Raw genomic sequence first — 26,152 nt, forward strand, 5'->3', positions numbered from 1 at the left:
GTTATTGACTGAATTATTCTTATGTAATATGTATGTAAACACTATATGACACAAATATGTTATTTCCATCTTAATATGTATTCTGTAAAGTAGTAAAAATGAATTGAAATATGCAGTTTAACTGTATAAAAACATGTAAAAGCTAAAAAATGTAAAGAAATAGGGAATCTTTTGATTCAAATCCTATGATGATATTTAAGGGCAAAATAAGAGAAGACACATCCGTCCATGCCCGAATAATGAAGTCAGAAAACGGCCATGTTCTCTTCCATTACTCTAGGCTTAAGTCATACTTTACATTAATCAAAACATTCTGATTCTGTTTTTCAGACATAATTCAAAGATACCAGATGTGCATAATGGTTCCACAGGACAACCTGGGTATTCAGGCATTGCTAATCCTCAAGGACCAGCTGGAATGCCTCCAATACCATCTCCACAAGCTCATCTTGGAATGAAGGGACCACCACCACTCCCACCAAGACTTCCTGTCCCTCCTGTACCTCTTGTACCTCCAATACCTCCATCTGGTGGATTTGTTGGACCTCCACCCGTTCCATCTATGGGGTTTGGAGGACCTCCACCTCAACCACCTATGGGCTTTGGAGGACCTCCACCTCAACCACCTATGGGCTTTGGAGGACCTCCACCTCCACCACCTATGGGCTTTGGAGGCCCTCCACCTCCGCCACCTATGGGCTTTGGTGGACCTCCACCTATGAGGTTTGGAGGACTTGTTCCTTCAAGGTTTGATGGTCCACCACCAGCACTTGGGTTCCCTCCCTTTCCACCTCCATCTATGGCAATTAGAGGAACTCCACCTGTTCCTCCAAGAGGTCCACCCCCTCTGATGGCTCTTCCGGGCCCACCTCCAAGCTCAGAAGTTTCTAAGAATTCCTCTTCAGAAGTCAAAAATCCTGAACCCACGTCTCCAAATAAATCGCAACCCCCTCCACCAGGCGTTGATGGTCCTCAGTCTGACCCTAGTGAATATCAAGATGTCATATTGGGTGATGGTTCAGCATATGATATCTCTGAAAATCAAGGTAATTTTTTTTTTCAAATAACTGGTGTTTATTACATAAAGACTTCACAAAAACTCAGCTGTTATAAGTACATTATAGCTTCAAAATGATTGTTTGTATTTTCAATATTTTAATAGAGAGAAAGATGGTATATTTATGTACATATTGTTATTTGTTTCATTTAAGGCAGCTGCATACTCTCAGACATGCATGTAGTAAAATGCCATAACTTTGTAATTATTCATGCAATAATATGAAAGTATACATTTTTATAAGGCAAGACATCAATGAATCTTAATATAAACAACAATTATGAAGAAAAAGTTTTGGCAATTTTTTTTGGTACACCATAACAAAAAAAACACTCTTTCCAAAATGTTTTGTTTTGTTTTTTCTTAATCTTGAAGCTCCATTCCAGAAATGTATTTTCTTATTATTTTTTATATTGGCCATATTTTTGAAGATATTGACCATATAAGGCATAAAAACGAACTTTTAAAAATTCACAAATGCCTATTTGCACAAAATGATGCCTAAAATCGGAAATAGACCCAAAATATAAAAAAATGAGAAAATGTTTTCTTGAGTCGATCATGCTTTTTACGATGAGCATAATTGCCTACCTATTATAGATGCTGTATTTGTATTGTGTACCTAAATCATCATTTTGCTGAGAAAATGAACTTTGAAATAATGGCAATTGCGTGTTACACGTTTACCACAATTGCTAAACGTTTACCGGATCATGTGTGCGTTTAACGGTACATGCGTTTAACGTTCCCATGCCTAACACACATACTGACAAACAGTGAAAATGACAACTACCAAACAATTGTTTGGTATGATGTCCCATATTTTATGTCACCTCGTATGAAAGTAGCTATCTGTAGAAACCATGCTGTTTCTAAATAAAAATATTGATAAAATCTTGATTTTGTTCACCATTTTTATATCTTTTTTTTATCACAGATGGTGACTTTACTGCTGTATATGACTACTACTATGATAATAATGAATATAAGCCACAGAGTCAGCAACAACAATGGCAGCCAGGACAAGAGCCAGGCAGCAAGATGATGGGGGGACCACCCGCTAAAAAGGTATGTCTCTTTTGTTATTGTTTTTTACTTTACACTGTTGCTCTGTGCACAGTCATGTTTGGGTCCTGATAGCTCAAGCATGATGCTCAGGCTAAGCTATATGAGTTTGTTGGTTCATATGGAAATACAAGAGAGGAACAGATTTGAAGATAAAGACCAAGGAAAAGAAGACCACCACAACAAATCAAGTGAACAACTTTACTGTTAGGCTTTGGGGCATAAGGAAATTCTTATCCAGTCTCAATGGAGAGTACTCTCTTTTGGTCTTTTGGTGCATGAGGTCCCGGGTTCAATTCCTGGTGGTCACAAATTGCTTGGGTATTGACTTGGAAAAAAAGTCTGAATTTGATTTGGCAACATCTGTCTGTAGATTAAATATAGACTTCCACTCTGCCCATGGTTTATTTACAATTGGGTCAACAAATTATGAGAGTACTTCGTCCTTCAAGGAGATGTTAAGCTGTTGGTCTTGCGTATAAAGAGCCATACCTATAAATGCAAAGAGTAAAGGGTTTACCCTGGCTGTTCCTAATCCATCTGGGTTTGTTTTGCTTTTTGGGTACCCTTGTGCATGAACAACAAAATCAACTGAAATTAATACATGTTGGGTGATATGCAAAGTCAGTTTGGATTGGCATGATTATTGGTCCCATCTTTGCTAGTGTGTACATATTTTGATTGTTTTTATAAGATTTTGCCACTACTGCACAACTGCACACTTTAACGTTACATACTTTTATACTTTATATTTCAATGGAGCATAAAATATTAGATTTTATGACAAGCTAGGTTAATGATAATCTTAATTTGGATTTTGTTGATCAAATATTGTGTTTGTTCCTTTTTCAGGTCAGAAGGAATAGCGATGGGGTAGCTTCACAATCTGCCAATCAGGTTGGTATTCACTTACTGTTGACATTTTCTTTGATTTTCAGCCCAATTTGAGCTATTTTACCCTAATTTTACACTGTTTTTCATCTTTTTTGAGCATTTTCAGCTTTCTTCAGTAAAGGGCGGTTTCATGTCTGCAAATAATATCATGTAGTCAATGGCATGTGCTGAAATCCCTAGAGATTCTTTGATACCAATATTTATTCACTTTTCCAGAAATCACATAGCAGCACCCTAAAGTTGATTGGTGTGGCCTTATTTAGCAGAGAGCAATTAGAGGCATATTTCAGCAAGTTTGGGCCTGTGGAAAAATTCAGTCATCGTGAGGATGGTGGGAAGACAAAGAGTGGGTTCGGATCCATCAGGTACAAGTCACAAGCAGATGCTGAGAAAGCCTTCCAATGTGGTGATGTGTTTGGAAAGGTTAAAGACAGACGCAGACATTATATTGGTGATAAATTTATCACCGTTCAACAGATTGTCAGTACGGGAGAGAAAAATAACGATGACAAACAACTCAAACAGGTAACACTATTCAACAAGTATACTAGATTCTTATTGTTGCCGACCCCAGAGACTTTGAGCCTACTATAAAGTACCAGTGCAGTACCAATCCAGTACCAGTGTGTGTAATGTAAGTACTCTAGAGTAGGCACAGGTACTCTTGAGTACCAATGAAGTAGCATGGCAGCAGTGTACCTATGGGGGCAGTAGCATAGGAATCTGGTAGTGATATGTTTTGTATCGTCATTGGGCAGGAAAAACTTCCTTATGTGTCATTGGCCCTTGAACATGTTTAAAGCAGAACCTCCTATGTAACCTGTGGTTAGTTTTGTTTTAAACATGTTCAGGGGCCACAAGCACATAGGAGGTGTTTCCTGCCCAACGATGGTATGTGTGTGACATGCGTGCATTCAAGCATTTTTTACAGGCAGTCATGGACTTTGGAAGTGAGGCGTAAAAAGGCAAGAATACAGTTTGACTGTTTTTGTAAGAAGAATATGTAGCATTTTTTTTCTTTAGTAGAATAAAAACATTACAATACCATGCAGCGAGTTCTTGTGTAAGAATTTGTGAAAATCAAAGTTGATTGTCATAAATATTCAAAGACAGCACAGAAAATAATTTCTATGCAGGAATCAGGATTTTGTAGGAACAGATCATATTTGGCTGTTTTAGTTCAATTTTGATGGAAAGTTAAATTAATAAGAAACATTTTGTTTTATTTCAGAAAGGTGAAGATAAAGAAAAAGAAAAGTCGGCGTCACCTGAACAACAGGTGAGAATACAGTTTTGACTGTTTTTCTAAAAAGAATATGCATCATCTTTATTCTTGAATTTTTCACTGTAATAGAAGACAAAGATAAAACTAAGATAGACTAGTTTGCGTCTGACGTCACTGTCAGTCAAATTCCCTACGATCCTTGATTGATTAATAGCGCGTAAAAGGAAGGTCGATTTTTCTGGTGCCGATCGGAGAAAAAGGGATAGTAGAAAATGGCGAAAAATTACATACTTTTACGCAACTTTTCTGGGCATTGTTGACAAGGTACCTCTGGGAAAGAAAGTTTCCTACTATTAAGACCTAACATTTGAGATGGTTTGTATAATTATTTGAATTATGGTGCAAAATTAACAATAAGGTGCCGGTTTTACCGTCGGGAAAGAAAGTTTCCTACTATAAAGACCTAACATTTGAGATGGTTTGTATAATTATTTGAATTATGGTGCAAAATTAACAATAAGGCACCGGTTTTACCGTCGGGAAAGAAAGTTTCCTACTATGAAGACCTAACATTTGAGATGGTTTGTATATGAATTATGGTGCAAAATTAACAATACGGCGTCTGGTTTTACCGCCATGTTCAGCAACTCATCATCATGACACTTCTAAACAAACCACATGCATGATCGAGTTTGTTTGACAGATGTCAGGTGCAAACTAATTTTTTATCTGTGTCTTCAATTATAACACATATTCTCCCAGGCCCTAAACAGGGTTGCCAAACCCGCGATTTGGTAGCCCAATTGGGCGACTTTTGAAGATTTTCCCCGCGACTTTTGACAATTTCCTGTCCCATAGAAACCAATGGTTAAGAAAAAAATTGGGCGACTTTTCAACATTGGCTCCCGCGACTTCTGATAATTTCCTTCCCCATAGAAACCAATGGTAAAGAGAAAAATTGGGTGACTTTTCGAATATTTGACCCTCGATTCGGGCTGAAATCTTTTGGCAACCCTGGCCCTAAATATGAGGGATACACTGTTAGTGCTGTCATATAAATGTTTTTTGTCGACATGTCAGAAAAATTTATCTGACATAAAAGGTTGCCTATGACTCGGTCGAAAATGTCAATGAAGTTGAATAAACAATCGTATATATATATAGAGTAAATACCACAGTAAACACATATTCTATGCATTATCTTTAATGCATGATATAAGGCCCAAAAAATTGTTTGATTGGTGTAACATTAAACAAAATTGGGTAGGTCGGCCAGGGGTACTCTATAAATACAAGTATACTTGAGCCCCATATGCTATATATTATGAGCCCCAGGGCCCCAAATGTTAAAAATAAGGGGCAACAGATTGACAAGGCTAGCTCTAAAGCTACAATGGCACTAGGGCTCATATGTGGCACATGTATAAGTCCTAAATTGTAGATGTGCCTTTTGCCCATTTTGGCCCTAGATGTTCAAGGCTAGGGGCCCCAGAGGCCCAAATGTTTAAACAAAGGGCCGGCCATTTCTCAGCAAATAAAGTAGCTACAGGGTTCAGATTTGGTACACTAATAGATCTTTTAACAATATAATGCTTAAAAGCATTATATTGTTATATGTATATATGAGCCCCATGTGTCACACAACATGGGCCCCAGGGCCCCAAACGCTAAAAAAAATAGGGCCGGTCGTTACTCGGTAAATAAAGCAGCTACAATGCCCAGCTTGAGTCTACTGATAGAACTAGAGAATTATACTTAAACATATGTACATGAGCTTCATAAGTCAAAAATTATGGGCCCCAGGGCCCCACATGTTAAAACAAAGGGCCGGCCGTTTCTCATCAATTAAAGCAGCTTTAGGGCTCAGAATTTGTACACAGATTGCACCTGAGAATTACATTGTTATATGTACATATGAGTTAAGGCTGTTCCAGTTAAATTACATACCCATTGGCTGTTGGATGATTTTTCCAATTTAAGACACTGTGTGTTAGCAGTGTGCATGATCGAGTTTGTTTGAAAATGACAATGAAGTTGAATAAACAATCGTATATATAGAGTAAATACCACAGTAAACACATATTCTATGCATTATCTTTAATGCATGATATAAGGCCCAAAAAATTGTTTGATTGGTCTAACATTAAACAAAAGTGGGTAGGTCGGTCGGCAATGTTTTTCATTATTATTGGGTTTTTTTACACACACTGTAAATTGCATATGATAAAGGCCTTAGAACTTTTTTTTTCTTTTTTGAAATATTTTTTTTGACAAAAAAAAAATAGAAAAAAAGACCTATTTTTAGGGTCGTACAGGTTACGCCAATCAATCAATTTTTTTAGGCCCATATAAAATTAACAGATGTGGAAATAAGAGTATAAACTGACCAATAGATCCAGTTGTAGTCCTACTAATTCATGGGATATTGGATGGCCTAGGGGAAAGTTAGCCCATATTAGCAAGACTATCCTTGCCTTCAAGGTGAAACAAACCTACTCATGTTACCCTCCAGCCATGGGCTGGCCTGGTATCAGATCTTACCCAGGGAAAGATGACATTCCAATATATGCCTTTAAAGGGAGTCTCCGGCAATCACAACATTATGCCTTATATGTAAGATAAATAATTATCAAGCACGAAAAACATGGTTTTATTTAAAACAAACTCATAGTGACCATAAAAACAAATAAAAACATCCGTCTCTCAGCACGCGATATTCAAAATTCCCAGGTGCCGAAATTGTCGAGTGCAATGACGTCTCAGTAATACAATAAAGATCGACGACAATGGAGCACAAATAACCATTACGTCGTTGCACTTAGACAATTTCGGCTCGGGAATTTTGAATATCGTATGTTGAGAGCCGACTGTTTTTATTCGTTTTATGGTCAATATGAGTTTGTTTTAAATAAAACCATGTGATTCATGTTTGATAATTATTTTTCTAACATATAAGGCATAATGATATGATTGCCGGAGACCCCCTTTAAGTACAAGCTAGTGACATCATGGTTATTTTTAAAGATTTTTTTGTTAATTTTACCATTATTTCGTTAGTACCATATGTCATAAACAATGTCGATAAATATTGCAATCCAAATTTCATGTCAACATTGGCAACTTTTTCTGATGTTGTCAATAATTGCATGGCGATGACAGCACCATGCACTGTACTTGAAGAAGAAGCTGCTGTTATTGGAAGTAATCCTGTTGTTTGTTTCTAACTTTAGATGTTCATCTGGGGCTTAAATCAGACTTTACATGAACAAGACATGTTCAAACACTTCAGGCAGTTTGGAGAAGTAATACGTTGCAGCATTGTCTACAAGAGAAACTTCGGATTTGTAAGATTCAAGACTTCATTGGATTACACGACTGCATTCAATGCTGGACGGGTTGTAGATGGGGTATCCTTCCATCAAGTGAAAGGTGTGGAGATTAAGTGTATAAGATCTGCTGCAGATAAAGAGAAAAATAAGGTAAAGCATGTTCGGCATTAATGTGGTGTTTCACAGGAATCAATTCTAGGCCTAGTAGTAGATGGCATATCCTTCCATGAGAGGAAAGGGTGGAGGTCAAGTGCAGAAGAGATCTTTTGCAAATAAAAGTTTCGCATGCTCAGCATAAATGTTGCTTACCACAGGGTTAAAGTCTAGGCTCGTAGTAGTAGATGGGGTTTCCTTCCATAAAGCATAAATGTGGCGTAGAAGTAAAGATAAGGTAAAGAAATGTGGCGTACCGCAGGGATCAATTCTAGGCTCATGGTCGTAGATGGGGTTTCCTTTCATAAAGAAAAAGTGTGAAGATAAAGTGTAGGAAATCTGTTGCAAATAAAGGTAAAAATAAGGTAAAACAATGTGGCGTACTGCAGGGATCAATTCTAGGCTCATGGTAGTAGATGGGGTGTCCTTCCATAAAGAAAAAGTGTGAAGATAAAGTGTAGGAAATCTGTTGCAAATAAAGATAAAAATAAGGTAGGTAAAACAATGTGGCGTACTACAGGGATCAATTCTAGGCTCATGGTAGTAGATGGGGTTTCCTTTCATAAAGAAAAAGTATGAAGGTAAAGTGTAGGAAATCTGCTGCAAATAAAAGTAAAATTGAAGGCCTGAAATGTGGGATATGAATATTTTCTTATGTCATCAATGTTTGCTTAATTCTGAAATTGCTCTGCTTTTTTCTTGATCCCCAGGGGAAGATATACATGGTGGGTTATTCAGACTCATTACGGACCCAAAATGTCCGGGAGTATTTCCTGAAATATGGCAAGCTTGTCCATGTTGAATTGCTCAGTGGTAAAGGTGCTGGTTATGTGCAATTTGAAGATCCTGCCGCAGCTCTGAAAGTCTTAAATAGTGGAGTGATTAGGGGCCATCAAACAATTCACCATATTAGTGGTGAGAAGGTTTTCTGTCAGAGGGCCACTTGCGGAGAAGCAAAACGGACCAATGAAAACCTCCCTGTTTCAGTAAGTGCTTATTATATTTTCCTGCAATTTCTGGAAAGGAAACAAAGGAACTTAATGATTGGTTTATCCATTGAATATTGAATGCAGACGACAAGTTCCAAATATTCTTTAAAAATTTCAGAATTAAATATTTGAATAACCATATTTGGAATCAGCATGAAAAATGCATTAAAATGTGTACAAACAAGTCCTACAGTGGTTCTTGAGATAGCTCTTGATATTTTCAGAGAATATCTCAAAACTTGAGACTTGATGTTGAAGCCTGTGGTCAGTATGCAAACCATTAATTCAATTATGATTTAATCAGAACACTATTAAGTTAAGTGTGTTGTTTATTTTCTTGAGAGAGGAACTTCTATTTAATACCTTTTAAGGGAAGGGATATGAATGTTTGGACAGTATTTATTGTGGGACATTAGAGCACATCAGACATATCGAATTGCATTCTGAATACGAAGAATGTCCTGATATCAAATAATTTTGATTTTTGAAATTAGCAATGTAATACACATTTTATGGCAAATCATTAAAATTTATATTTTGATATTTTACAGTACTCAAAGTAAACTTTATAAATCTGATGATTTATACTTAAAGTGTATGTAGGTGGGATGAAAAGCCGACGATCAATTGAAAATGTTGACCTTTCATATTGAAGATATGGATTTTTTCCCAAAACACAAAAAAATTAGGTCCTTTAGGGAAAAAATCCATATCTTCAATATAAAAGGTCAAAATTTTCAATTGATCGTCGGCTTTTCCTCCCAGCTACATACACTTTAAGAATATATCATTAGATTTATAAAATTTACTTCGAGGACTGTTATATATCAAAATTTGACAAATTTCAAATTTTAATAATTTGTCATAAAATTTGTATTATATCGTGAATTTCAAAAAATGAAAATTATTTGATATCAGAAAGACATGCTTCGTATTCAGAATGCTATTCGATACGTCTGAGGTGCTCTCATGTCCCACAAAAAATACTGTCAAAACGCCATAAACGCTCATTCTAGATCCCTTAATGTAGTGATAGAATTGTATAAAGTTAAAGCTGGGTCACCCCTTTGACAGCCTCAGCTCCCACTTTTTCCAATCAAACTTAAGATTCTGTAAAATGTTTTGTGTTTGCTTGGATATTCCTGACCGTAGCGCAATATTTTCAGGAGAATTATAAATTGATTTTCATTGATTCATTTTGGTCTCGCCTGATAAGGCAGGGGATTGTGTAATGACTTTTTTGTATGGCTGTATAACAGTGCTCCAAAAACAAAATGTGTGGGGCCTACTGGAAACATAACATTTTTGCCTACTGAAATATCTTTGTCAAATCTGGTTCTTACTTTCAGAATTTGAAACGATTGAGTCTTGAGGGACTGTGGAGTGACATGACAGAAGCTGATGTGTGGGATTATTTTGAAAGTTACGGTGAAGTGGTTGACGTTAAAGTCATACCAAACTCAGGTTTCGGACATGTTGAATTCAGAACCACTGAAGAAGCACAGCAAGCTATGTTTAGGGGGGACAAGGTGTGTGATGGGATCTCTAAACATTACATTAGAGGGAAGAACTTCACTGCTCAACTATATGGAGATGTATGGCTACCTCAGAAACAGGTAAGAGACGCAAGAATATCTTGATTATCTGTCATATACATATAGAGGAGACAATGTGTGTGATGGGATCTCTAAACATTACATTAGAGGGAAGAACTTCACTGCGTAACTATATGGAGATGTATGGTTACCTCAGAAACAGGTAAGACACAAGAATATCTTGATTATCCGTCATATACATATAGAGGGAAAATGTGTGTGATGGGATCTCTAAACATTACATTAGAGGGAAAAGCTTCACTGCTTACCTATTCTTTGGTTCACCACAAGATCGGTAGTGACGTTTCGTTGGTCACAACATCAAATCATGCACACAAACCTTACTAGACCAGGACAAAAAAAGTAAAATAAGCATACAAAGTTGGGCACTTTTAAGAACTTATGTGTGTGTTATCGACACAGCATATTATCTGAGACGAGCTTTAGGTATATTCGTCTCAGGTATTATACCAAGAAAGGAAACAAGAACACACTTTTAAGTAAGCCAGACTCATGATGAAATAATCAGGTTGTATTTTATGCAAACTGGTGACAAGCAAACTTGTTTGGATTCGCACAGTCTAATCTGTGTGTATTCATCATTTCTTCTGTTTAATATGAAACATATACATGCCACTGTCAGTAAATAAATTAAATATTAAATGGGCAAATTTTCATTGACCACTGTGGCTCAAGACATACCTTATAAATCATGTTGACTTTTTTTTTGTTGTTATTTTTTTGTACAGGAGTCTGAACCCAATTACTGCAGGTTTAAAGTTATTAATACAACCGACTTGTCAACAAAACACCTAAAGATTTACTTTGCTCAGTTTGGAAAAGTCATTGACTTAATGCAAAGCAAGTGGTTTTCATATGTTGAGTTTGACAGTATGAGTCACTCTACACAAGAAAAGTTTTTGCAACCACACATTATTGATGGAATTGAGGTCCTTGTTGAAAGAGCTAGACCTAAGGTAAATACAGTTGAATGTTGATCTTTGTATGTTGTGTCTTTCTTTCTTTCTTTCATAGCGAGTGTGTATGTATGTATGTATGTAGAAGAATTCAAATATCACAGATATAGTTTAGTAGGTCCTGTGGTTCTTGAGTTATATTGTAAAGAGGGCTGAAACGACAACACTTTTGTATAACGTACATAACTCAGTAACTCAAAAAGAAACTTATAATTTTTCACAAGGTCATATCTTAAAATCCTCTCCATAAAAATGAACAAAAATTGCACACAGGATTACTTCAATACTCTACTCTAAACACATGTCAGCAACCAAGCACTTGTCCAACTGACACAACAACAAAATGCACTGACATGGAACACCTTCCTGGACCAAAATTCACAGCCCAACAGATTTCTTTTGTTGGTTCCCAATTATTCGCCTGTACATGAACAAAAATTACACACAGGATAACTTCAATACTCTATTCTAAACACATGTCAGTAACCAAGCAGTTGTCCAATTGACACAACAGTAAAATTCACTGACACGGAACAGCTTCCGGGACCACATTCACAGGCCAATTATAACTGGAACCCAACAAAAGAAATCAGTTGGGCTGTGAATTTTGGTCCAGAAAGGTGTTCCATGTCAGTGTATTTTGCTGTTGTGTCAGTTGGACAACTGCTTGGTTACTGACATGTGTTTAGAATAGAGTATTGAAGTTATCCTGTGTGTAATTTTTGTTCATGTACAGGCGAATAATTGGGAACCAACAAAAGAAATCTGTTGGGCTGTGAATTTTGGTCCAGGAAGGTGTCCCATGTCAGTGCATTTAGTTGGACAACTGCTTGGGTTACTGACATGTGTTTAGAGTAGAGTATTGAAGTAATCCTGTGTGCATTTTTTGTTCATTTTTATGGAGAGAATTTTAAGATATGACCTTGTGAAAAATTATAAGTTTCATTTTGAGGCCAGTTTACAATAAATTAATATAGCATATAATAATACTACTCAAGTTATACTTTTTTCCTTTTTTATTTGTGTGCTTCTATAGCTGTCACTGTTGATTGCTTTATTTTACTATTCCTTACAGAAAGCATCAGTCAAATCTACAACCAGCTACAATGATCCCATAGTAGAACCAGTGGTAAGTAATTATACTTTGATCAGTTCATAACATTTTAATATAAAAATCTTTTATTTTGAGAATTTCCGTGTGACACCCCGCCAGAAGTGATTAGGCAAATTGAAATAAGCAAAAATGTCCACTGCATAACCAAAAGTTTAATCTAATGGGTACCACTGCAAATACATGCCCTGATAGACAAATAAACACAGCCAAATTAAAACCATATTATAACATTTTCAAACAAAATAGATTAGCATTTCTTTGCCATAAAATGTTAGCTTTTACTGTCAGATATATCCCCTTTTATTTTTGAGCCGAACAACTAAGGCAAAGCAAAGAAAATTGGAATTTACTACCAGCGCACATGTCGCCAATACGTCCCACTCCTTCGGTCATGTTATGGTACGACCCTTTGTTGTGTATATCACTGTGCTGCACGCCGTGTACGTACTGTGTGTTATGAACATCTTGTATGCGTTCGACTAATAATTCCATCGTAATAATAAAACGCCGGTTCCATCGTTTTATTCAAAATCTCAGATTTTGACAAAACTACAACACCTCTAGAGTCTTGATTTTTGCAGGGTATATTGGTTTAATGAAGTACAATATAATCGTGTAAAAAAGTATTTTAAAAAATCAGTGAGGCGTCCTCCTCAGCAAATGTTATAATATGGCTTTAAATAGTCGCCACTAGTTCCATCCCCATTTAATCAGAGTCTAATGAGATTATGGCGAAATATTTTATATAATAATTTTCTATACACTTTCCTTCAAAGGTTGATACCAAATTTGATGTCAAAAGTTTAATCATCGTGAGCATAGGAAACGATTTATGACATTTTGACACCATAAATGATGAATGTACATACATTGCTTACCCATTAAAAACTACCTTTTTGCACAATTTTTCAGTGCACCCTTCCCTGGTGAGTGACAAGACTTGCTTGAATGTTTACTTTTTAGTTCCAAAACTTTATGTTTTACTTTTTTGCCTCCCCGCAGGGTCCAGTTATTCCGAATGCGCGATTCTACATTGGCAATGTGCAGTGGTTGAGAGTGCATGATCTACGTGGCTATTTCAGCAAGTTTGGGCCAGTGGTTGACACACAAGCTAAACTAAATCAGTACGGTTTTGTTGAATACAGCAAACTTGGTGTCAGTGAAGAGAAGAAAGTACTAGGGCGGCACGTAATTCAAGGAATTGAGATTCTGGTAGAGAGAGCAAGGCAAATGGTAATGAATATGTCAGATTATAAAAATATAAAAAACTTTTGCTACAGAATTTATGTGCACTATAAAAATTGGAAAGAGTTATTGTGGAGTCGCTAAAAGTCATGTAATTGTAAAAATCGGCACAAATCACGGAAGTCATGGAATGTGTAGCATGACTAGAAATTACAGAAATAAATGTCAAAATGTTGAACAAATATTTTTTCTTTAAACAGCTAAAATAGCTCACCTTTGGGTAGCTTTCTGTCTGCAATTTGTTAGACTTTCTTCAGCCACTATAAATACATACATGAGATATGGAAAAGTGGTGGAAATCTTTTCCCAAGAAAGTGGAATTCAAGTATAAGTTAGAAAGCAAGGTTGGCTTGAAAAGGAGGTGGATTATGAATTAAATTTGTGTAGCTGTCTGTCTGGAATTTTGTGATTGTGATTGGAAAGTCATTGCATTTAAAACTGAATGTCTGTGGGAACATTACTTGTTGTATAATAGGCAATAGTCTAATTTGGGCATGGTTTTTGTCACACTCTTTCCAGACCCATTTGCAGTGGCGGTGCCACGGGGGAGGGGGAGTGGCAAATGCCCCCCAGACAGTACTCTTGCCCCCCCTGTTGCCCCCCAATAAAAACTAAAAATTACGAAAATTTACACTTTTTGAGGCAATTTTGATATAAAATTGGATCCATTGAGCCCATATTTATTGGTCGAGCTATGACTTTTAAAATATTGGGACGAGGCGAAGTTGAGTCCAATATTTTAAACTCATAGCGAGACCAATAAATATTGGGCGTAAAGCATCAATTTTATCATTATTATGTGTTGGATCCGATATTTTCACACACTTGGATTCATCAAAACATAATAATAATGCCCAAAATTGGTTGATTTTGCCCCCCCCCCCCTGAAATTCACTTTGCCCCCCATGCCCTCCCCCAACCCCACCGAAAAAAAATTATGCCGCCACCATTGCCCATTTGTGGTATTCTGTAAGGGGTCATCATGTCCTTTCTGTGGCTCTGAAAAGACCAATCAGCAGTCAACTCAAATATCTCTCACTCTCTTAATCCTGACAAAAGCTAGACCCGTTTATACCTGTGTGAAGGCCCACTTGTTGAACCAATCATTTGTAAATTGAATAGTGAATACCACAGTAAATGCCCTTTGAGCAGTTATTATATATAGAGTCCCTGCATGCTGTGATCAATTGGCTCCAAGCAAAGGATTTGAACCAGTGCCCTTCACCGTAATCATGGCGCAGTGCAGTCCATTCAATCGACTGTTGTCATCAACCTATTTGATTGTAGTGCATTTGTTATGTGTGTGAGACGAACTGTCACGATAGAGTGCAATCATGCTTTTGTTGAATACATTTGAGTAGTCCGCCATATTTACGGTATGATACATCATATGCACAACCTCTATATTGTCATTTACTTTATTATTTATTTTACTTTCAGGACAATGACTCCAAGACACCAAAGGTAATTCTAATATATGACACGATCAAGGGAAATGAGTCGGATGTCGCTAATGTTGATTTTGAGATATTGACAAAGAAAGTGTTAAAATTCTTTTGTTTTATATTGTTTTCAGCGATTGATAAATTGAGGTAACTTGGCAAAGAAAAGTCATATCAACACAGGGTTTTCAGTTTCTAAAAGCACTAAATGTCCTCTTTAGAAACATATGTTTATCTCATTTTTGACCAGGGTCGACATGTTACTCATTTCCCTTGATCATGTCACATATTGGTTGATTGATTGATTGATGGATCAAGCGAGTTGCATGAGAGTGTTAAATTGAATGATTGGTGATTGAACTTGCAAGTGAACAACTGTGCAAGTGAGAGAGAATGAAATTGAGAGAGTGAAATTCAGAAAATAATTGAATTTTATACTTCTCCTCACAAGTCTTAGTCATTCAACATCTTGAGTTCCGTTATTATTACACTTTTATCTCATACTTTAAAAGAAAGCAGTAAAAAAGGTAGAGAACCTGAGTGTATATCTTGAAACCAATGAGGTTTATAGAATCGGTATCAACTCTGCCATATTTTTGTGTCGCTGAAGGAGATCACTTAATTTACATCAGAATATTTGGCTGTGCATTTGACAAACTTTGATGCAAAGTGCATGGTTGTTTATTTGGTTCTGCATACAATGTGTTGTGCCAAAAACGTACACTAAGCGCTCCATGCACAAAGTTTTGAAAACGCTCCAGCTAAAGATAAAAAACTATCGTTCGATTGTGGGCCCTTGCCGATGAATGGTAGAGGTGCAATAATTGACCTCCATGAGGGAGAAACCAAGATGGCGGATTTTCCATAGCGTTATGTGTGGTGCAATTTTGAGTCTGTAATCTGTTAGTATAATATCAGGGTAATAAGCCTGATTGTTGGGTACACTTGCCTGTCATGTAAAAATGTCCCAATTAGTTATCTACAGCAACCCCTTCACCAGGTCACTTGTTGTTTCATCAGTGTTATCTCCTAGATTTTAACTGTTAATGCCTAGATATGTTTGACATAAAAAAATTTTGCTTGAAACATTGCTTTTCCAGCTGGATGCAACATGTTGTGCAACAGCAATTGAGGTAACAGAGGAATAAATATATAATATCACACATTGTGTAGATTTTAATACAAATGCCCAATATATTATTATTTTAACCAGCTGCTTGAACCAAGTCCATGGAGGTATTATCTGGGTGATGTAGAAGACCTCACAGAGGATGAACTCAGGAATTACTTTCTTCAGTTTGGACCTATAGCAGCTCTTCAAGTCATTAGGAGTTTGGATAGCAAGTGTTTTGCATTTCTCACATTTGAGAGATTTAGTGAAGATCAAGAGGTGAAGTTCCTTAGAGAGCATCCTATTCATGGCAAGAATGTCAAAGTCTTTAGAGCTAAACAGGTAAGAGCAACTATAATGAAAGACAGAGATAAAAAGACTTTATCGCGTCTGATGTCACTGTCAATTACGATCCTTGATTGGTTTACACAGGTTAATTGAGCGTAAAAGAAAGGCCGATATATCTGGTGCCGGTCGAAGAAAAGGAATAGCAGAAAATGGCGAAAAATTATGTACTTTTACAAGACAAAAAGCAACTTTTCTAGCCATTGTTGACATGGTGCCTTCACGAAAGAAAGTTTCCTACTTTAAAGACCTAACTTTTGAGATGGTTTGTATGTTTCGCCCGGTTATACCGCTGCGTTCAGCAAGTCATCATCACGATACTTGTAAATAAACTGTGCTTGAGTTTGATTGACAGATGACGTCAGACACGATAAAATCTTTATCTCTGTCTTTCATTATAGGTATTAGTTTTTGTAATTTTAGCGGATCTGAGCAGTGTTGCTGTTTGTTGTCAGTCAGTTACACATTAAAGTTGTATAGGTCACTATATTTTCGCAGGCTTTTTAATTTGCTGTAAATTAACTGTAGAAAAGCGTGAATATATAAACTTTCCTGCTATACGGTAGCCAGTATGTTAATTGTGATCACAAATACAGTGTGCTGTACATGCATGCATTCAAAAACAACCTTATGGCACATTTGAAAACATGATATGTGTGCTATAGTCCATATACCTTCTTCGAGTAAAGTAAAATTAAATTTTGAGATTTTCTCAAAAAGTGTTAACTTGTGCAGGAATCTATATGCTAGTTGCCAGCTTCAAGTAAAATCGCCTGTGTAAAATCATGCGTGTCAAGGTGGAGGCATTGCGCCGATGTTTTGCGCTTAGAACCGCGTAACCTGAGAGCTGCAGAATTCTAGTTTGTGATGTTATATTCGTTATTTACTTATCCTTACAGGATAAAAGCATGACTCCATCTAAAGACCAGGATTGCCTAGAAATGTCAGTCAATTCGGAGGTATGTAAAACTAAGTTATTTTGCACATTGGGTAAAAGCATTTGACACAAAAGATCTGAAACAGTTCTTTACATACTTAGATGATAACACATTCTAGTTGATTTTTCACTGAAACATAATAAACTTAATATGATTCAATTGCTTCTCATTGTCTGATCTTAATGGAATAATTTAAAGCATTGAAATCTAAGAAATGATAAGTGCAAGAATATTAAACAAAAAAATAAATTCTCTACAATAGATGCATTTGTTTTATCACATTGCATTTCAATAGATAAATGCTATTTGTGTCTGTGTGTGTCATGTGTTGTACTATTATTATTATAGTAATTGAAATATGTAATGAGCAGCCATATCCCCATGAGTTCTACCTGCTGATTGGTTACAGAAAGTTTATTATGATCTATTGAGCCAATCAGCAACTTGGTAAGAATGGTGGTAGGACTGAAGAGGATTGAGTTTAAATATCTAGAAGCTGTATTTTAATTGGTCACTCTGATGCGTATAGCATGTAATTAACCAATCATGGGCTCTGTAAGGAAGGTAGTGGGGATCAAGGAAGGGACACAGTGGGGATATCATTGATTATTCTTGATTTTCTTTGTGCAGGATCGCTACAAGTTTCATGTCAGCAGGATAAGAGATCTCACCAAAAATCAATTAGGAAATTATTTCGGTCAATATGGGCAAGTCATTGATGTCTTTGTACGTGGAAAGGAAGGCGAAAGAAAACCATACGGCTTTGTGCAATTTGATTGGCTAACTAGCCACAATGAAAAGGAGATGATTGGGGACCATAACATTGAAGGGTGCGATGTCAAAGTGAGCAGAACAAAGTCATCCATGGTAGGTGTTGTGAAGGGTATCACAAATTGAACGATCAAAGATGAAATTCACCTATAGGTCTGTATATTACTTGTTGCTAGATATTAACTGGCTGCACAAGTAATTTATTTCCAGGGGGGCAAAACATTTTCGATTTATGGTAAAAAATACTGGGTTTTCCGGAAGTTATTTTGTTCTGACTATATATAGAAGCAACCAGGTTTCAGGTGATGGAGAACTTGGACCTTGTCACTGCCCCACACCCCTCCTTGGAACTGCCACTGTCGATGTGTTTAGGTGGATCATTTAGGGATCATTGTTGTTCATCACCTTTTAACAACAATGTGGCTGTTTTTTTGTTTTTGTTTGTTTTATTTCTTCTTTAACCTGGAACACAATTAATCATCTGTTATTAAGGTTTTAAAAATACTACATACATTCAAATACACGATAATATTGCAATTTTGATAAATACAATGCTTACAAAATAAATCCAATTACAATGTAACTTTACAACATGTTTAAAATACTATTAATATTACATACATAGGCAAAGCATATAGAATATATAAAGGATCATATAAACATTAAAACTACTTAAAAGATAAAACACTACAAAAATCAACCTATGAACCAGCATAGCTATCGTCAGCATGCAGACGTGCCAGCCGTCAGTTGTTAAACGGTGATGAACAATGGTGAAACATGATTGAATCCCTTTCAACAATGAATTCCAAGCTAAATATTGTATAATTCACATGCTTATTTCATGAGGAATGTCATTATTTTAATCATTGCCACTCAGCCTTACATAAACTTCGGTTATTTATATTTTCTCTGTTGATATCAGCAATAAAACTACAGAATAAAACTGCAATGTTTAGCCGCTACCTGCAAAATACTGAATTCAACTTGTGAGCTTGCATATGCACACAGGTTCCAGGCATGACGAATTTTACGCGCTCTCACGTAACGCGTAGTCGCACTTGCATTCGCAAGTTGTACAAAGGTATAGGAAGAGTTGTTGTGTAACAAGTAACAGACTTGTAGTATTGGGACCCGTCATGAGTACGGAGTGCGGTACGGTCCGAGCCATGAGTACGGGTGCGGGTACGGGTACCCATTGGGACCATGGGTACGGGTACGGGTACGGGTCCCGGGCCAGTACGGGTACGGGGACGGGAACCAGGTCATGGGTACGGGTACGGGTGCGGGTCCGAACCCAAAATAGGGTGCTTGGTATGCAGTGCAGGTCCGGAGCCATGAGTCGGGTGCGGGTGCAGGCACGGAAATTGGGACTCGAGTGCGGGTGCACGGGTCACAGGTCCCAGTATGGGTAATGGTACAGTGGCCATGGGTGCGGGTACAGATATTGGGACTAGAAACATTGTATGGGTCTCATTATGGGTACATGGGTATAAACAAAGCTATTGTTATTGATTATTGACATTAATTTATACCTTGCTGTAAATACACTTTTTGATGTCATTTATACCACAACAAATGAATTAAATTACATTTCGCACCAACAGAATTAGAGAAATTAATTTTGTCATTAATAAGCATATACAACCTTTTCATGAGTTGCTGAGACATTTCTATTTGCTAAGAAGTACTTCAATTTACAGAAAATTGTAGAACTGGTTTTGTGGAATTAATCAAGTACAAAAAGAGATTGGTGATGGTCTTAGTGAATCTAGCTTAAATATTTTTGGATGCAAAAATCATGTAAACTATGGTCTGTGTATTGACACACAGACTGTACAATACTAATATCAACATTCATTTAGCAGTGATATAGCATTCAAGTTATTATTCACCTCAAAACATCAACTGGATTTCAAATTTGATCCAAGCACACATCCACCAGATTATCCATTAGCTTAATATAATTATTATCATTAATTATGCACATCTGGATAATTATTAATATTTTGCCTATAAGCTCCAATAAATCATAAATTTCTGTAAACATGGTATGGCAAAGGAACTCTGTATCATTTGATTGATGCACACCAAGTACATGGAAAATGTAGTTTTTATGTGTGCACTTGTGCTAGGGGAGTGTATTTGGATGGGGAATATTAAAATGATGAATAAAATAATGCTATAATAATGATATCAAAACATGATAACTTGAAATTCACCACAAACAACAATTTCTTGAAATGTTTTACTTCCAGTTTGCTATTTTTTCTGTATCAGTCAGAGTGTGAATGCTACATGTAGAATACATGTATGAGTGGCATACAGTGTGCACAGGCTGGAGGCTGTCACAATCATGACAATGTATCTACCCTGTGTGTAGCATACATGTACATGAAGTGTGTAGCCAGGATTAGATTTACCTTTTTCAGGGCCCTGACCAGGCTACAATTTAGGGCACTTGCTATCTGGATCCATGCATGTGTTACTCCCCACCCAACCCCATCCATGTAACCTATTGTATTGATTAGAGGACTCAGTGCATGAGTGGAGTTAACAGGCCTGTGAGAAGTGAGAGTAGATCTACTCTCACTTTCTTACATGCATGTAGGCAGGCACTGTATGGTATGGTACCCGTACCCATGGTACCCGTGTCCACCCGTGTCCATGGGTACGGGTACGGGTCCCAGGTCATGAGTACGGGTACGGGTACGGGTCCCGGGTCATGAGTACGGGATGGTACAGGTCCCAGGCCATGAGTGCGGGTACGTGCACGGGTCCCAGTCCATGAGTACGGGTGCAGTGCACGGGTCCGAAGCCAAAATAGGGCATGAGTACGGTGCAGTGCACGGGTACGGAGTCATGGGTACGGGTGCGGGTATCAGGTACGGAAATTGGGACTCGAGTAACGGGTAATGGGTATGCAGTCACGGGTATGGGTACTACAAGTCTGACAAGTAATATGCCATTTTAACTTGTAAGTAATTAACACAAAACAAAGAAATGCAACCATTTTACTGTAAAGCCATGGACATAACATGATAATGAAATAAATGTTACCATTGTTCTCTGTTCATGTTCCTAATTTGGATAATAAATGGTTTTTTTTTTTATTGATATGCAAAACATTTAATTTAATTAATTTTAGTATGTCCTTGCTCAGTTAAAAACAATAGTGCATATTGTCGGTCACAACACATAGTGGTGTACGTGAAGGACAAAATATATTTCCAAGAAAAACGTGTTTGAAGGATATGTTACTAATAACAGAGTTGATACTCTTCCACCATTATCTCTCAGTGGCCCGATTCCATTTGAAATGGAAGTTTAAGGTTCAAACTATTAAACTGTATCTTTAATAGTTTAACTATTATATAGCTGGCTCTAAACTTCACTATGTGAAACAGAAAATTTGAAAAAATCACTCTGCGCCACTATGTGTTGTGACCAACAATATACAGTCCACAACTTACAAGTTCCCCTCTAATACTTTTTGTCTCGCCTGATAAGGCAGGAGACTATATAATCACTTTTCCGTATGTATGTGTGTAGGGGTGTATTTGTGTGTGTATGTGACAATTTGATTAAAGTTTTGGTTAAAGTTTTGATTAAATGCTCTCAGATGAACAGTTCAGATCCTATTGCAATGAAACTTGGGCCATATGTATGAAGTTCTTTATGTTATGGTGTTATGTCACATAATTTCAAGGTCACCATAGGTCATTTGAGGTCAAATGTTTTCTTGAAATTGGATTAAGTTGCTCTCAGGCTATGTATTTCGCCATGCTTTGACGTATCGAGCTGTAATTTTGAACAGTGATAGGGGCAAGTGTGTCGAGCTGCTCAGTGATGGGGGGAAAGTGCGAGAGGGCAGGATGGGCAGTACAGGGGGAGGAGGAAGGGGGTAAGGCAGAAGAAAACAAGAAAAATACCCTGTGAACAATTTATCTGGAGATCCGTATGGGGTACAGTGACATAACTTGGTGGGGAGTAGCGCGACCAGAGGTTCTCAACCTGATTAGATTTTCAGGTCATTTGGGGTCACCCAGGGGTCATCTGAGGTCAAATTACTGAAAACTGCCATATGGCATGATATTTGGTGGGTACAGTCAACATTTAGAGCCAAATTTTTGGGGTCATCAGGGGTCATCTGAGGTCAAATTACTAAAAACTGTCGTATGGGCATGAAACTTAGTGGGTACAGTCAACATTTAGAGTCAATTTTTGGAAGGCCATTTCGGGGTCATCCGAGGTCACCCAGGGGTCATCTGAGGTCAAATGACTAAAAACTGTTGTATGGGCATGAAACTGGGTGGGTACAGTTAATATTTAGAGCTCAAGTTTTAGAAGGTCATTTTGGGGTCATCTGAGGTCACCCAGGGGGTTACCTGAGGTCAAATTAATGAAAACTGTCGTATGGGCATGAAATTTGGTGGGTACAGTCAATATTTAGAGCCAAATTTTTGGAAGGTCATTTCGGGGTCATCTGAGGTCAAATTACTATAAACTGTCTTATGGGCATGAAACTTGGTGGGTACAGTTAATATTTAGAGCCAAAGTTTTAGAAGGTCATTTTGGGGTCATCCAGGGTCACCTAGGGGTCATCTGAGGTCAAATTACTAGATATTGTCGTATGGGCATGAAACTTGGTGGGTACAGTCAACATTTAGAGTCTAATTTTTGGAAGGTCATATCAGGGTCATCCATGGTCACCCAGGGGTCATCTAAGGTCAAATTACTAAAATCTGTTGTATGGGAATACAACTTGGTGGGTACAGTCAACAGTTAGAGTCCAATTTTGGAAGGTCATTTCGGGGTCATCCGAGGTCATCCAGGAGTCATCTTAGGTTAAATTACTTTGTGGGTACAGTCAACATTTAGAGCCAAATGTTTGGAAGGCCATTTCGGGGTCACCATAGCTTGCAGGTTCATTTACTTCTACCAAAAGTAATCGCGAAAGCAGGCAGTTGCGAAAGAAGGCGAGACTCGTGGTTCGAGAACCGCCTTGTTAAGATAAGTCGAAAAATGTTTTACGAAATATAAAAATGTAAAAAGATATGTATAGCCCTGTTTGTTTTACCCATGTGGACCAATTTATAGCGTCACACATCATTGTGTTCAGTCACAATGGTTAATTTTATAAGAAAAGAGGTTGTTTTAAAAGTTGCACCTGAGTCCATAGCAGTCAGGTTTTCTTTAACAAACACATGAATAGGCCTGGCCACTGTATTATTTGAGAATTGAGTCCTGTGGACTCAGATGCCACTTTCTACACTGTTTAAAACGGTCTCTTTTTTTTACATAATGAACCATTGTGACTGAACGCAATGACGTGTGATGCTATAATTTGGTCCATATGTGTAAAACAAATAAGGCTACTTATATCTTTTTACATGTTTGCATTTCGTCAAATTCATTTTGAAAAGTATTTAGGGGGAACTTATAAGTTGTGGATCCTATAATTGACCATAGAACAAAGTCTACATTTGTATTTATTCTCATTCTAACAGGTCAATGTCAAGGGTAGCTACCGTTATCACATCAAAGGTATTAAACACCTCCAAATGAAGGACCTACGTGATTATTTCTGCCAGTTTGGTCGGATTGTTGATGTAAAGACATGTCAATCAGTGGGCTTAACACGTCCATATGGATTTGTGGAATTTGATTGTTTGAACAAAGATGTTCAAATGAAGTTGGCAGGGATGCATAAAATCAAAAATGTGATGGTTAGAGTAGAATTAGCAAAATCTAAGGTAAGATGATTAGTCAAGAATAGTTTATTCAGCAAATATTTAATTGATTTACAGGGGGCACAAAAATAACTGATATGCCAGGACCGTTAGCAATTTAGTTAAAAAGTCGGGTTGTACTCTTCCATTTCTCCAAAAATGCTATATTTCTGACAAAGTTCTGAGACTTGTAACAACAACAAAAAAAATCACAATATAATACAAATTTTATGACAAATTATTAAAAATTAATATATATATATTTTTTATTTTGATATTTAACAGGTTTTGTGGTTTTAGTTGAATGATTTGTAGTTACATAGGAGCACTTTTTAAAGATATATTTGGAATCTGGTTGGCTTTCATTTAATACATTAAAGCTGGCTTAGGACACAATGTTGACTTACACTTCCAGAACCAGAGGAAACACTACAATTTTCCTGAAGTTATGAATCAATTTTTCAATGCAAATTTTCACTGCAGATGTGGTTTATTTTTTAAGAAAAAATTGTTTTAAAAAAGAGCAAATTTCTTTCTATCTTCTATCTTCCTACAGGGCACGCAAAGAGATGCCGGCAAATTACAGGTAAATAACTGCACCTCGGGTCATTTTTTCTAGATTCTATTGTAAAGGTGGCCATTTTTGCACTAAATTTGTTTTCACACTTTTCATTCCAAACAGCAACCTGTATGTGTGAATGGGAGCATAGAAAGTGTGCATGGTATTTTGAACTATGTTTGAGCTCATGTGTATATGTATGGCATGGATGTGGGGGTGTGTGTGTATATGCAGGTGTGGGTGGCAGTGTTTTGTGATGTTGGGTGTGGTATTTGCTCAGGTATCATGGTATGTGTGCTGGGCATGCTGTTGTATGTGCATGCATGGCAGTGTGTGCATGTGCTCATGCTTCTTTCACTCGTGTGCCTTTGTTTCCACTCACACCTGCATGCTGCAGTGTATGTGTTAATTTGTGAATTTTTTTCTATATTTTACCATGCCTTATTTAAATTTATTTTGTTGTTTATATATTTTGTATTTGTAATTTTGTAATATTTTAATGTCTTTTACTCTGTAAAATTGCTCAATTTGCCCTTAGGGCCACAATGTTTTTTATAATAAAATGAACTTTGTTGTGATCCACAGCCTCATCACATATGATTTAAGGAGATCTACTTTTTTGCTAACTGTGGTCAAAATCTAATCACATTTTGGTTACTTTTCTATATCATTACCTTTTTCACAGCAACTCACAGGGAAACGTACGGGTTTTCATCTTCAAGGGGTGCAAAATCTCTTAGCCGTGGACATCCATGATTATTTTAGCACTGTTGGACGGCTTGTAGATATAAATATGAGAGATACAGTTTGCTTTGTTGAATATGCGGATCTGACTGATAAGGAGGAGATGGAAGTTCTAGGAACACATTCAGTCAAAGGGATAACTGTTAGAGTGCAAAGAAGGGTAGGTTCAAAAATATTGTACTCAATGCTTGCAACTCAAATTTGCACTATACGTAACGCTAACATAAATCGGCCATCTTGATTTGTTGCCTATTGAGGCTACTGAATGGGCTATTCCAGTTAAAATCCACATTACCCCTGTGGAAGATTTTGGAAATATCTTCCACAAGGGGAGTATGTTTTTCAAATGTAATTAGCCATACTCCCCCTGTATAATGACTTTACCTATATCTTCCACAACTGGAGTGAGTTTTTGTCTCGCCTGAATGTTCAGGGAGAGACTTAGTAATCACTATGGTGTGTGTGTGTCCGTGTGTGTGTGTGTGCGTGTGTGCGTGCGTGCGTGTGTGTGTGCGTGCGTGTGTGTGTTCGGAAAAAGCTTGTGAACGCGTTATCTTGAGAACCGTAAGTGCTATGATGATGAAACTTTATAGGGGGTAGCATGACCAGAGGGTGTCGACCTGATTAGATTTTGAGCGCAAAATATGGTAATTAAGTACCTAATTTGCATAATTTATGCGTAATAAGCAAAATACCTTGTGAACAGATTATCTGGAGATCCGTATGGGGAACAGTGACGTAACTTGGTGGGGAGTAGCGTGGCCAGATGTTCTCGACCTGATTAGATTTTCAGCGCAAAATATGCTAATTAAGTACCTAATTTGCATAATTTATGCGTATTTGATGCGTATCAAGCAAAAAAAACCT

At 37.1% G+C, this 26,152-nt stretch overlaps 1 protein-coding gene across 1 annotated transcript in view; it reads left to right on the top strand.

The window, feature by feature from the left end:
- The window catches only part of LOC140137260 (uncharacterized), a 74,991-nt gene that overhangs the window by 28,234 nt on the left and 20,605 nt on the right, over nucleotides 1-26,152 (top strand). The window contains exons 10-27 of the mRNA XM_072158907.1: nucleotides 331-1,046; nucleotides 1,995-2,125; nucleotides 2,975-3,019; nucleotides 3,233-3,541; nucleotides 4,248-4,295; nucleotides 7,472-7,720; nucleotides 8,434-8,709; nucleotides 10,062-10,328; nucleotides 11,057-11,284; nucleotides 12,360-12,413; nucleotides 13,401-13,631; nucleotides 15,084-15,107; nucleotides 16,299-16,538; nucleotides 17,441-17,500; nucleotides 18,110-18,346; nucleotides 23,761-24,006; nucleotides 24,539-24,568; nucleotides 25,227-25,445. Coding sequence (XP_072015008.1) covers nucleotides 331-1,046; nucleotides 1,995-2,125; nucleotides 2,975-3,019; nucleotides 3,233-3,541; nucleotides 4,248-4,295; nucleotides 7,472-7,720; nucleotides 8,434-8,709; nucleotides 10,062-10,328; nucleotides 11,057-11,284; nucleotides 12,360-12,413; nucleotides 13,401-13,631; nucleotides 15,084-15,107; nucleotides 16,299-16,538; nucleotides 17,441-17,500; nucleotides 18,110-18,346; nucleotides 23,761-24,006; nucleotides 24,539-24,568; nucleotides 25,227-25,445 — 3,610 coding nt within the window. The remainder of the gene's footprint in view (nucleotides 1-330; nucleotides 1,047-1,994; nucleotides 2,126-2,974; nucleotides 3,020-3,232; nucleotides 3,542-4,247; nucleotides 4,296-7,471; nucleotides 7,721-8,433; nucleotides 8,710-10,061; nucleotides 10,329-11,056; nucleotides 11,285-12,359; nucleotides 12,414-13,400; nucleotides 13,632-15,083; nucleotides 15,108-16,298; nucleotides 16,539-17,440; nucleotides 17,501-18,109; nucleotides 18,347-23,760; nucleotides 24,007-24,538; nucleotides 24,569-25,226; nucleotides 25,446-26,152) is intronic.

This window comes from Amphiura filiformis, chromosome 17 (genome assembly GCF_039555335.1).
Source record: "Amphiura filiformis chromosome 17, Afil_fr2py, whole genome shotgun sequence".
In the NCBI taxonomy this organism is placed as follows: domain Eukaryota; kingdom Metazoa; phylum Echinodermata; class Ophiuroidea; order Amphilepidida; family Amphiuridae; genus Amphiura; species Amphiura filiformis.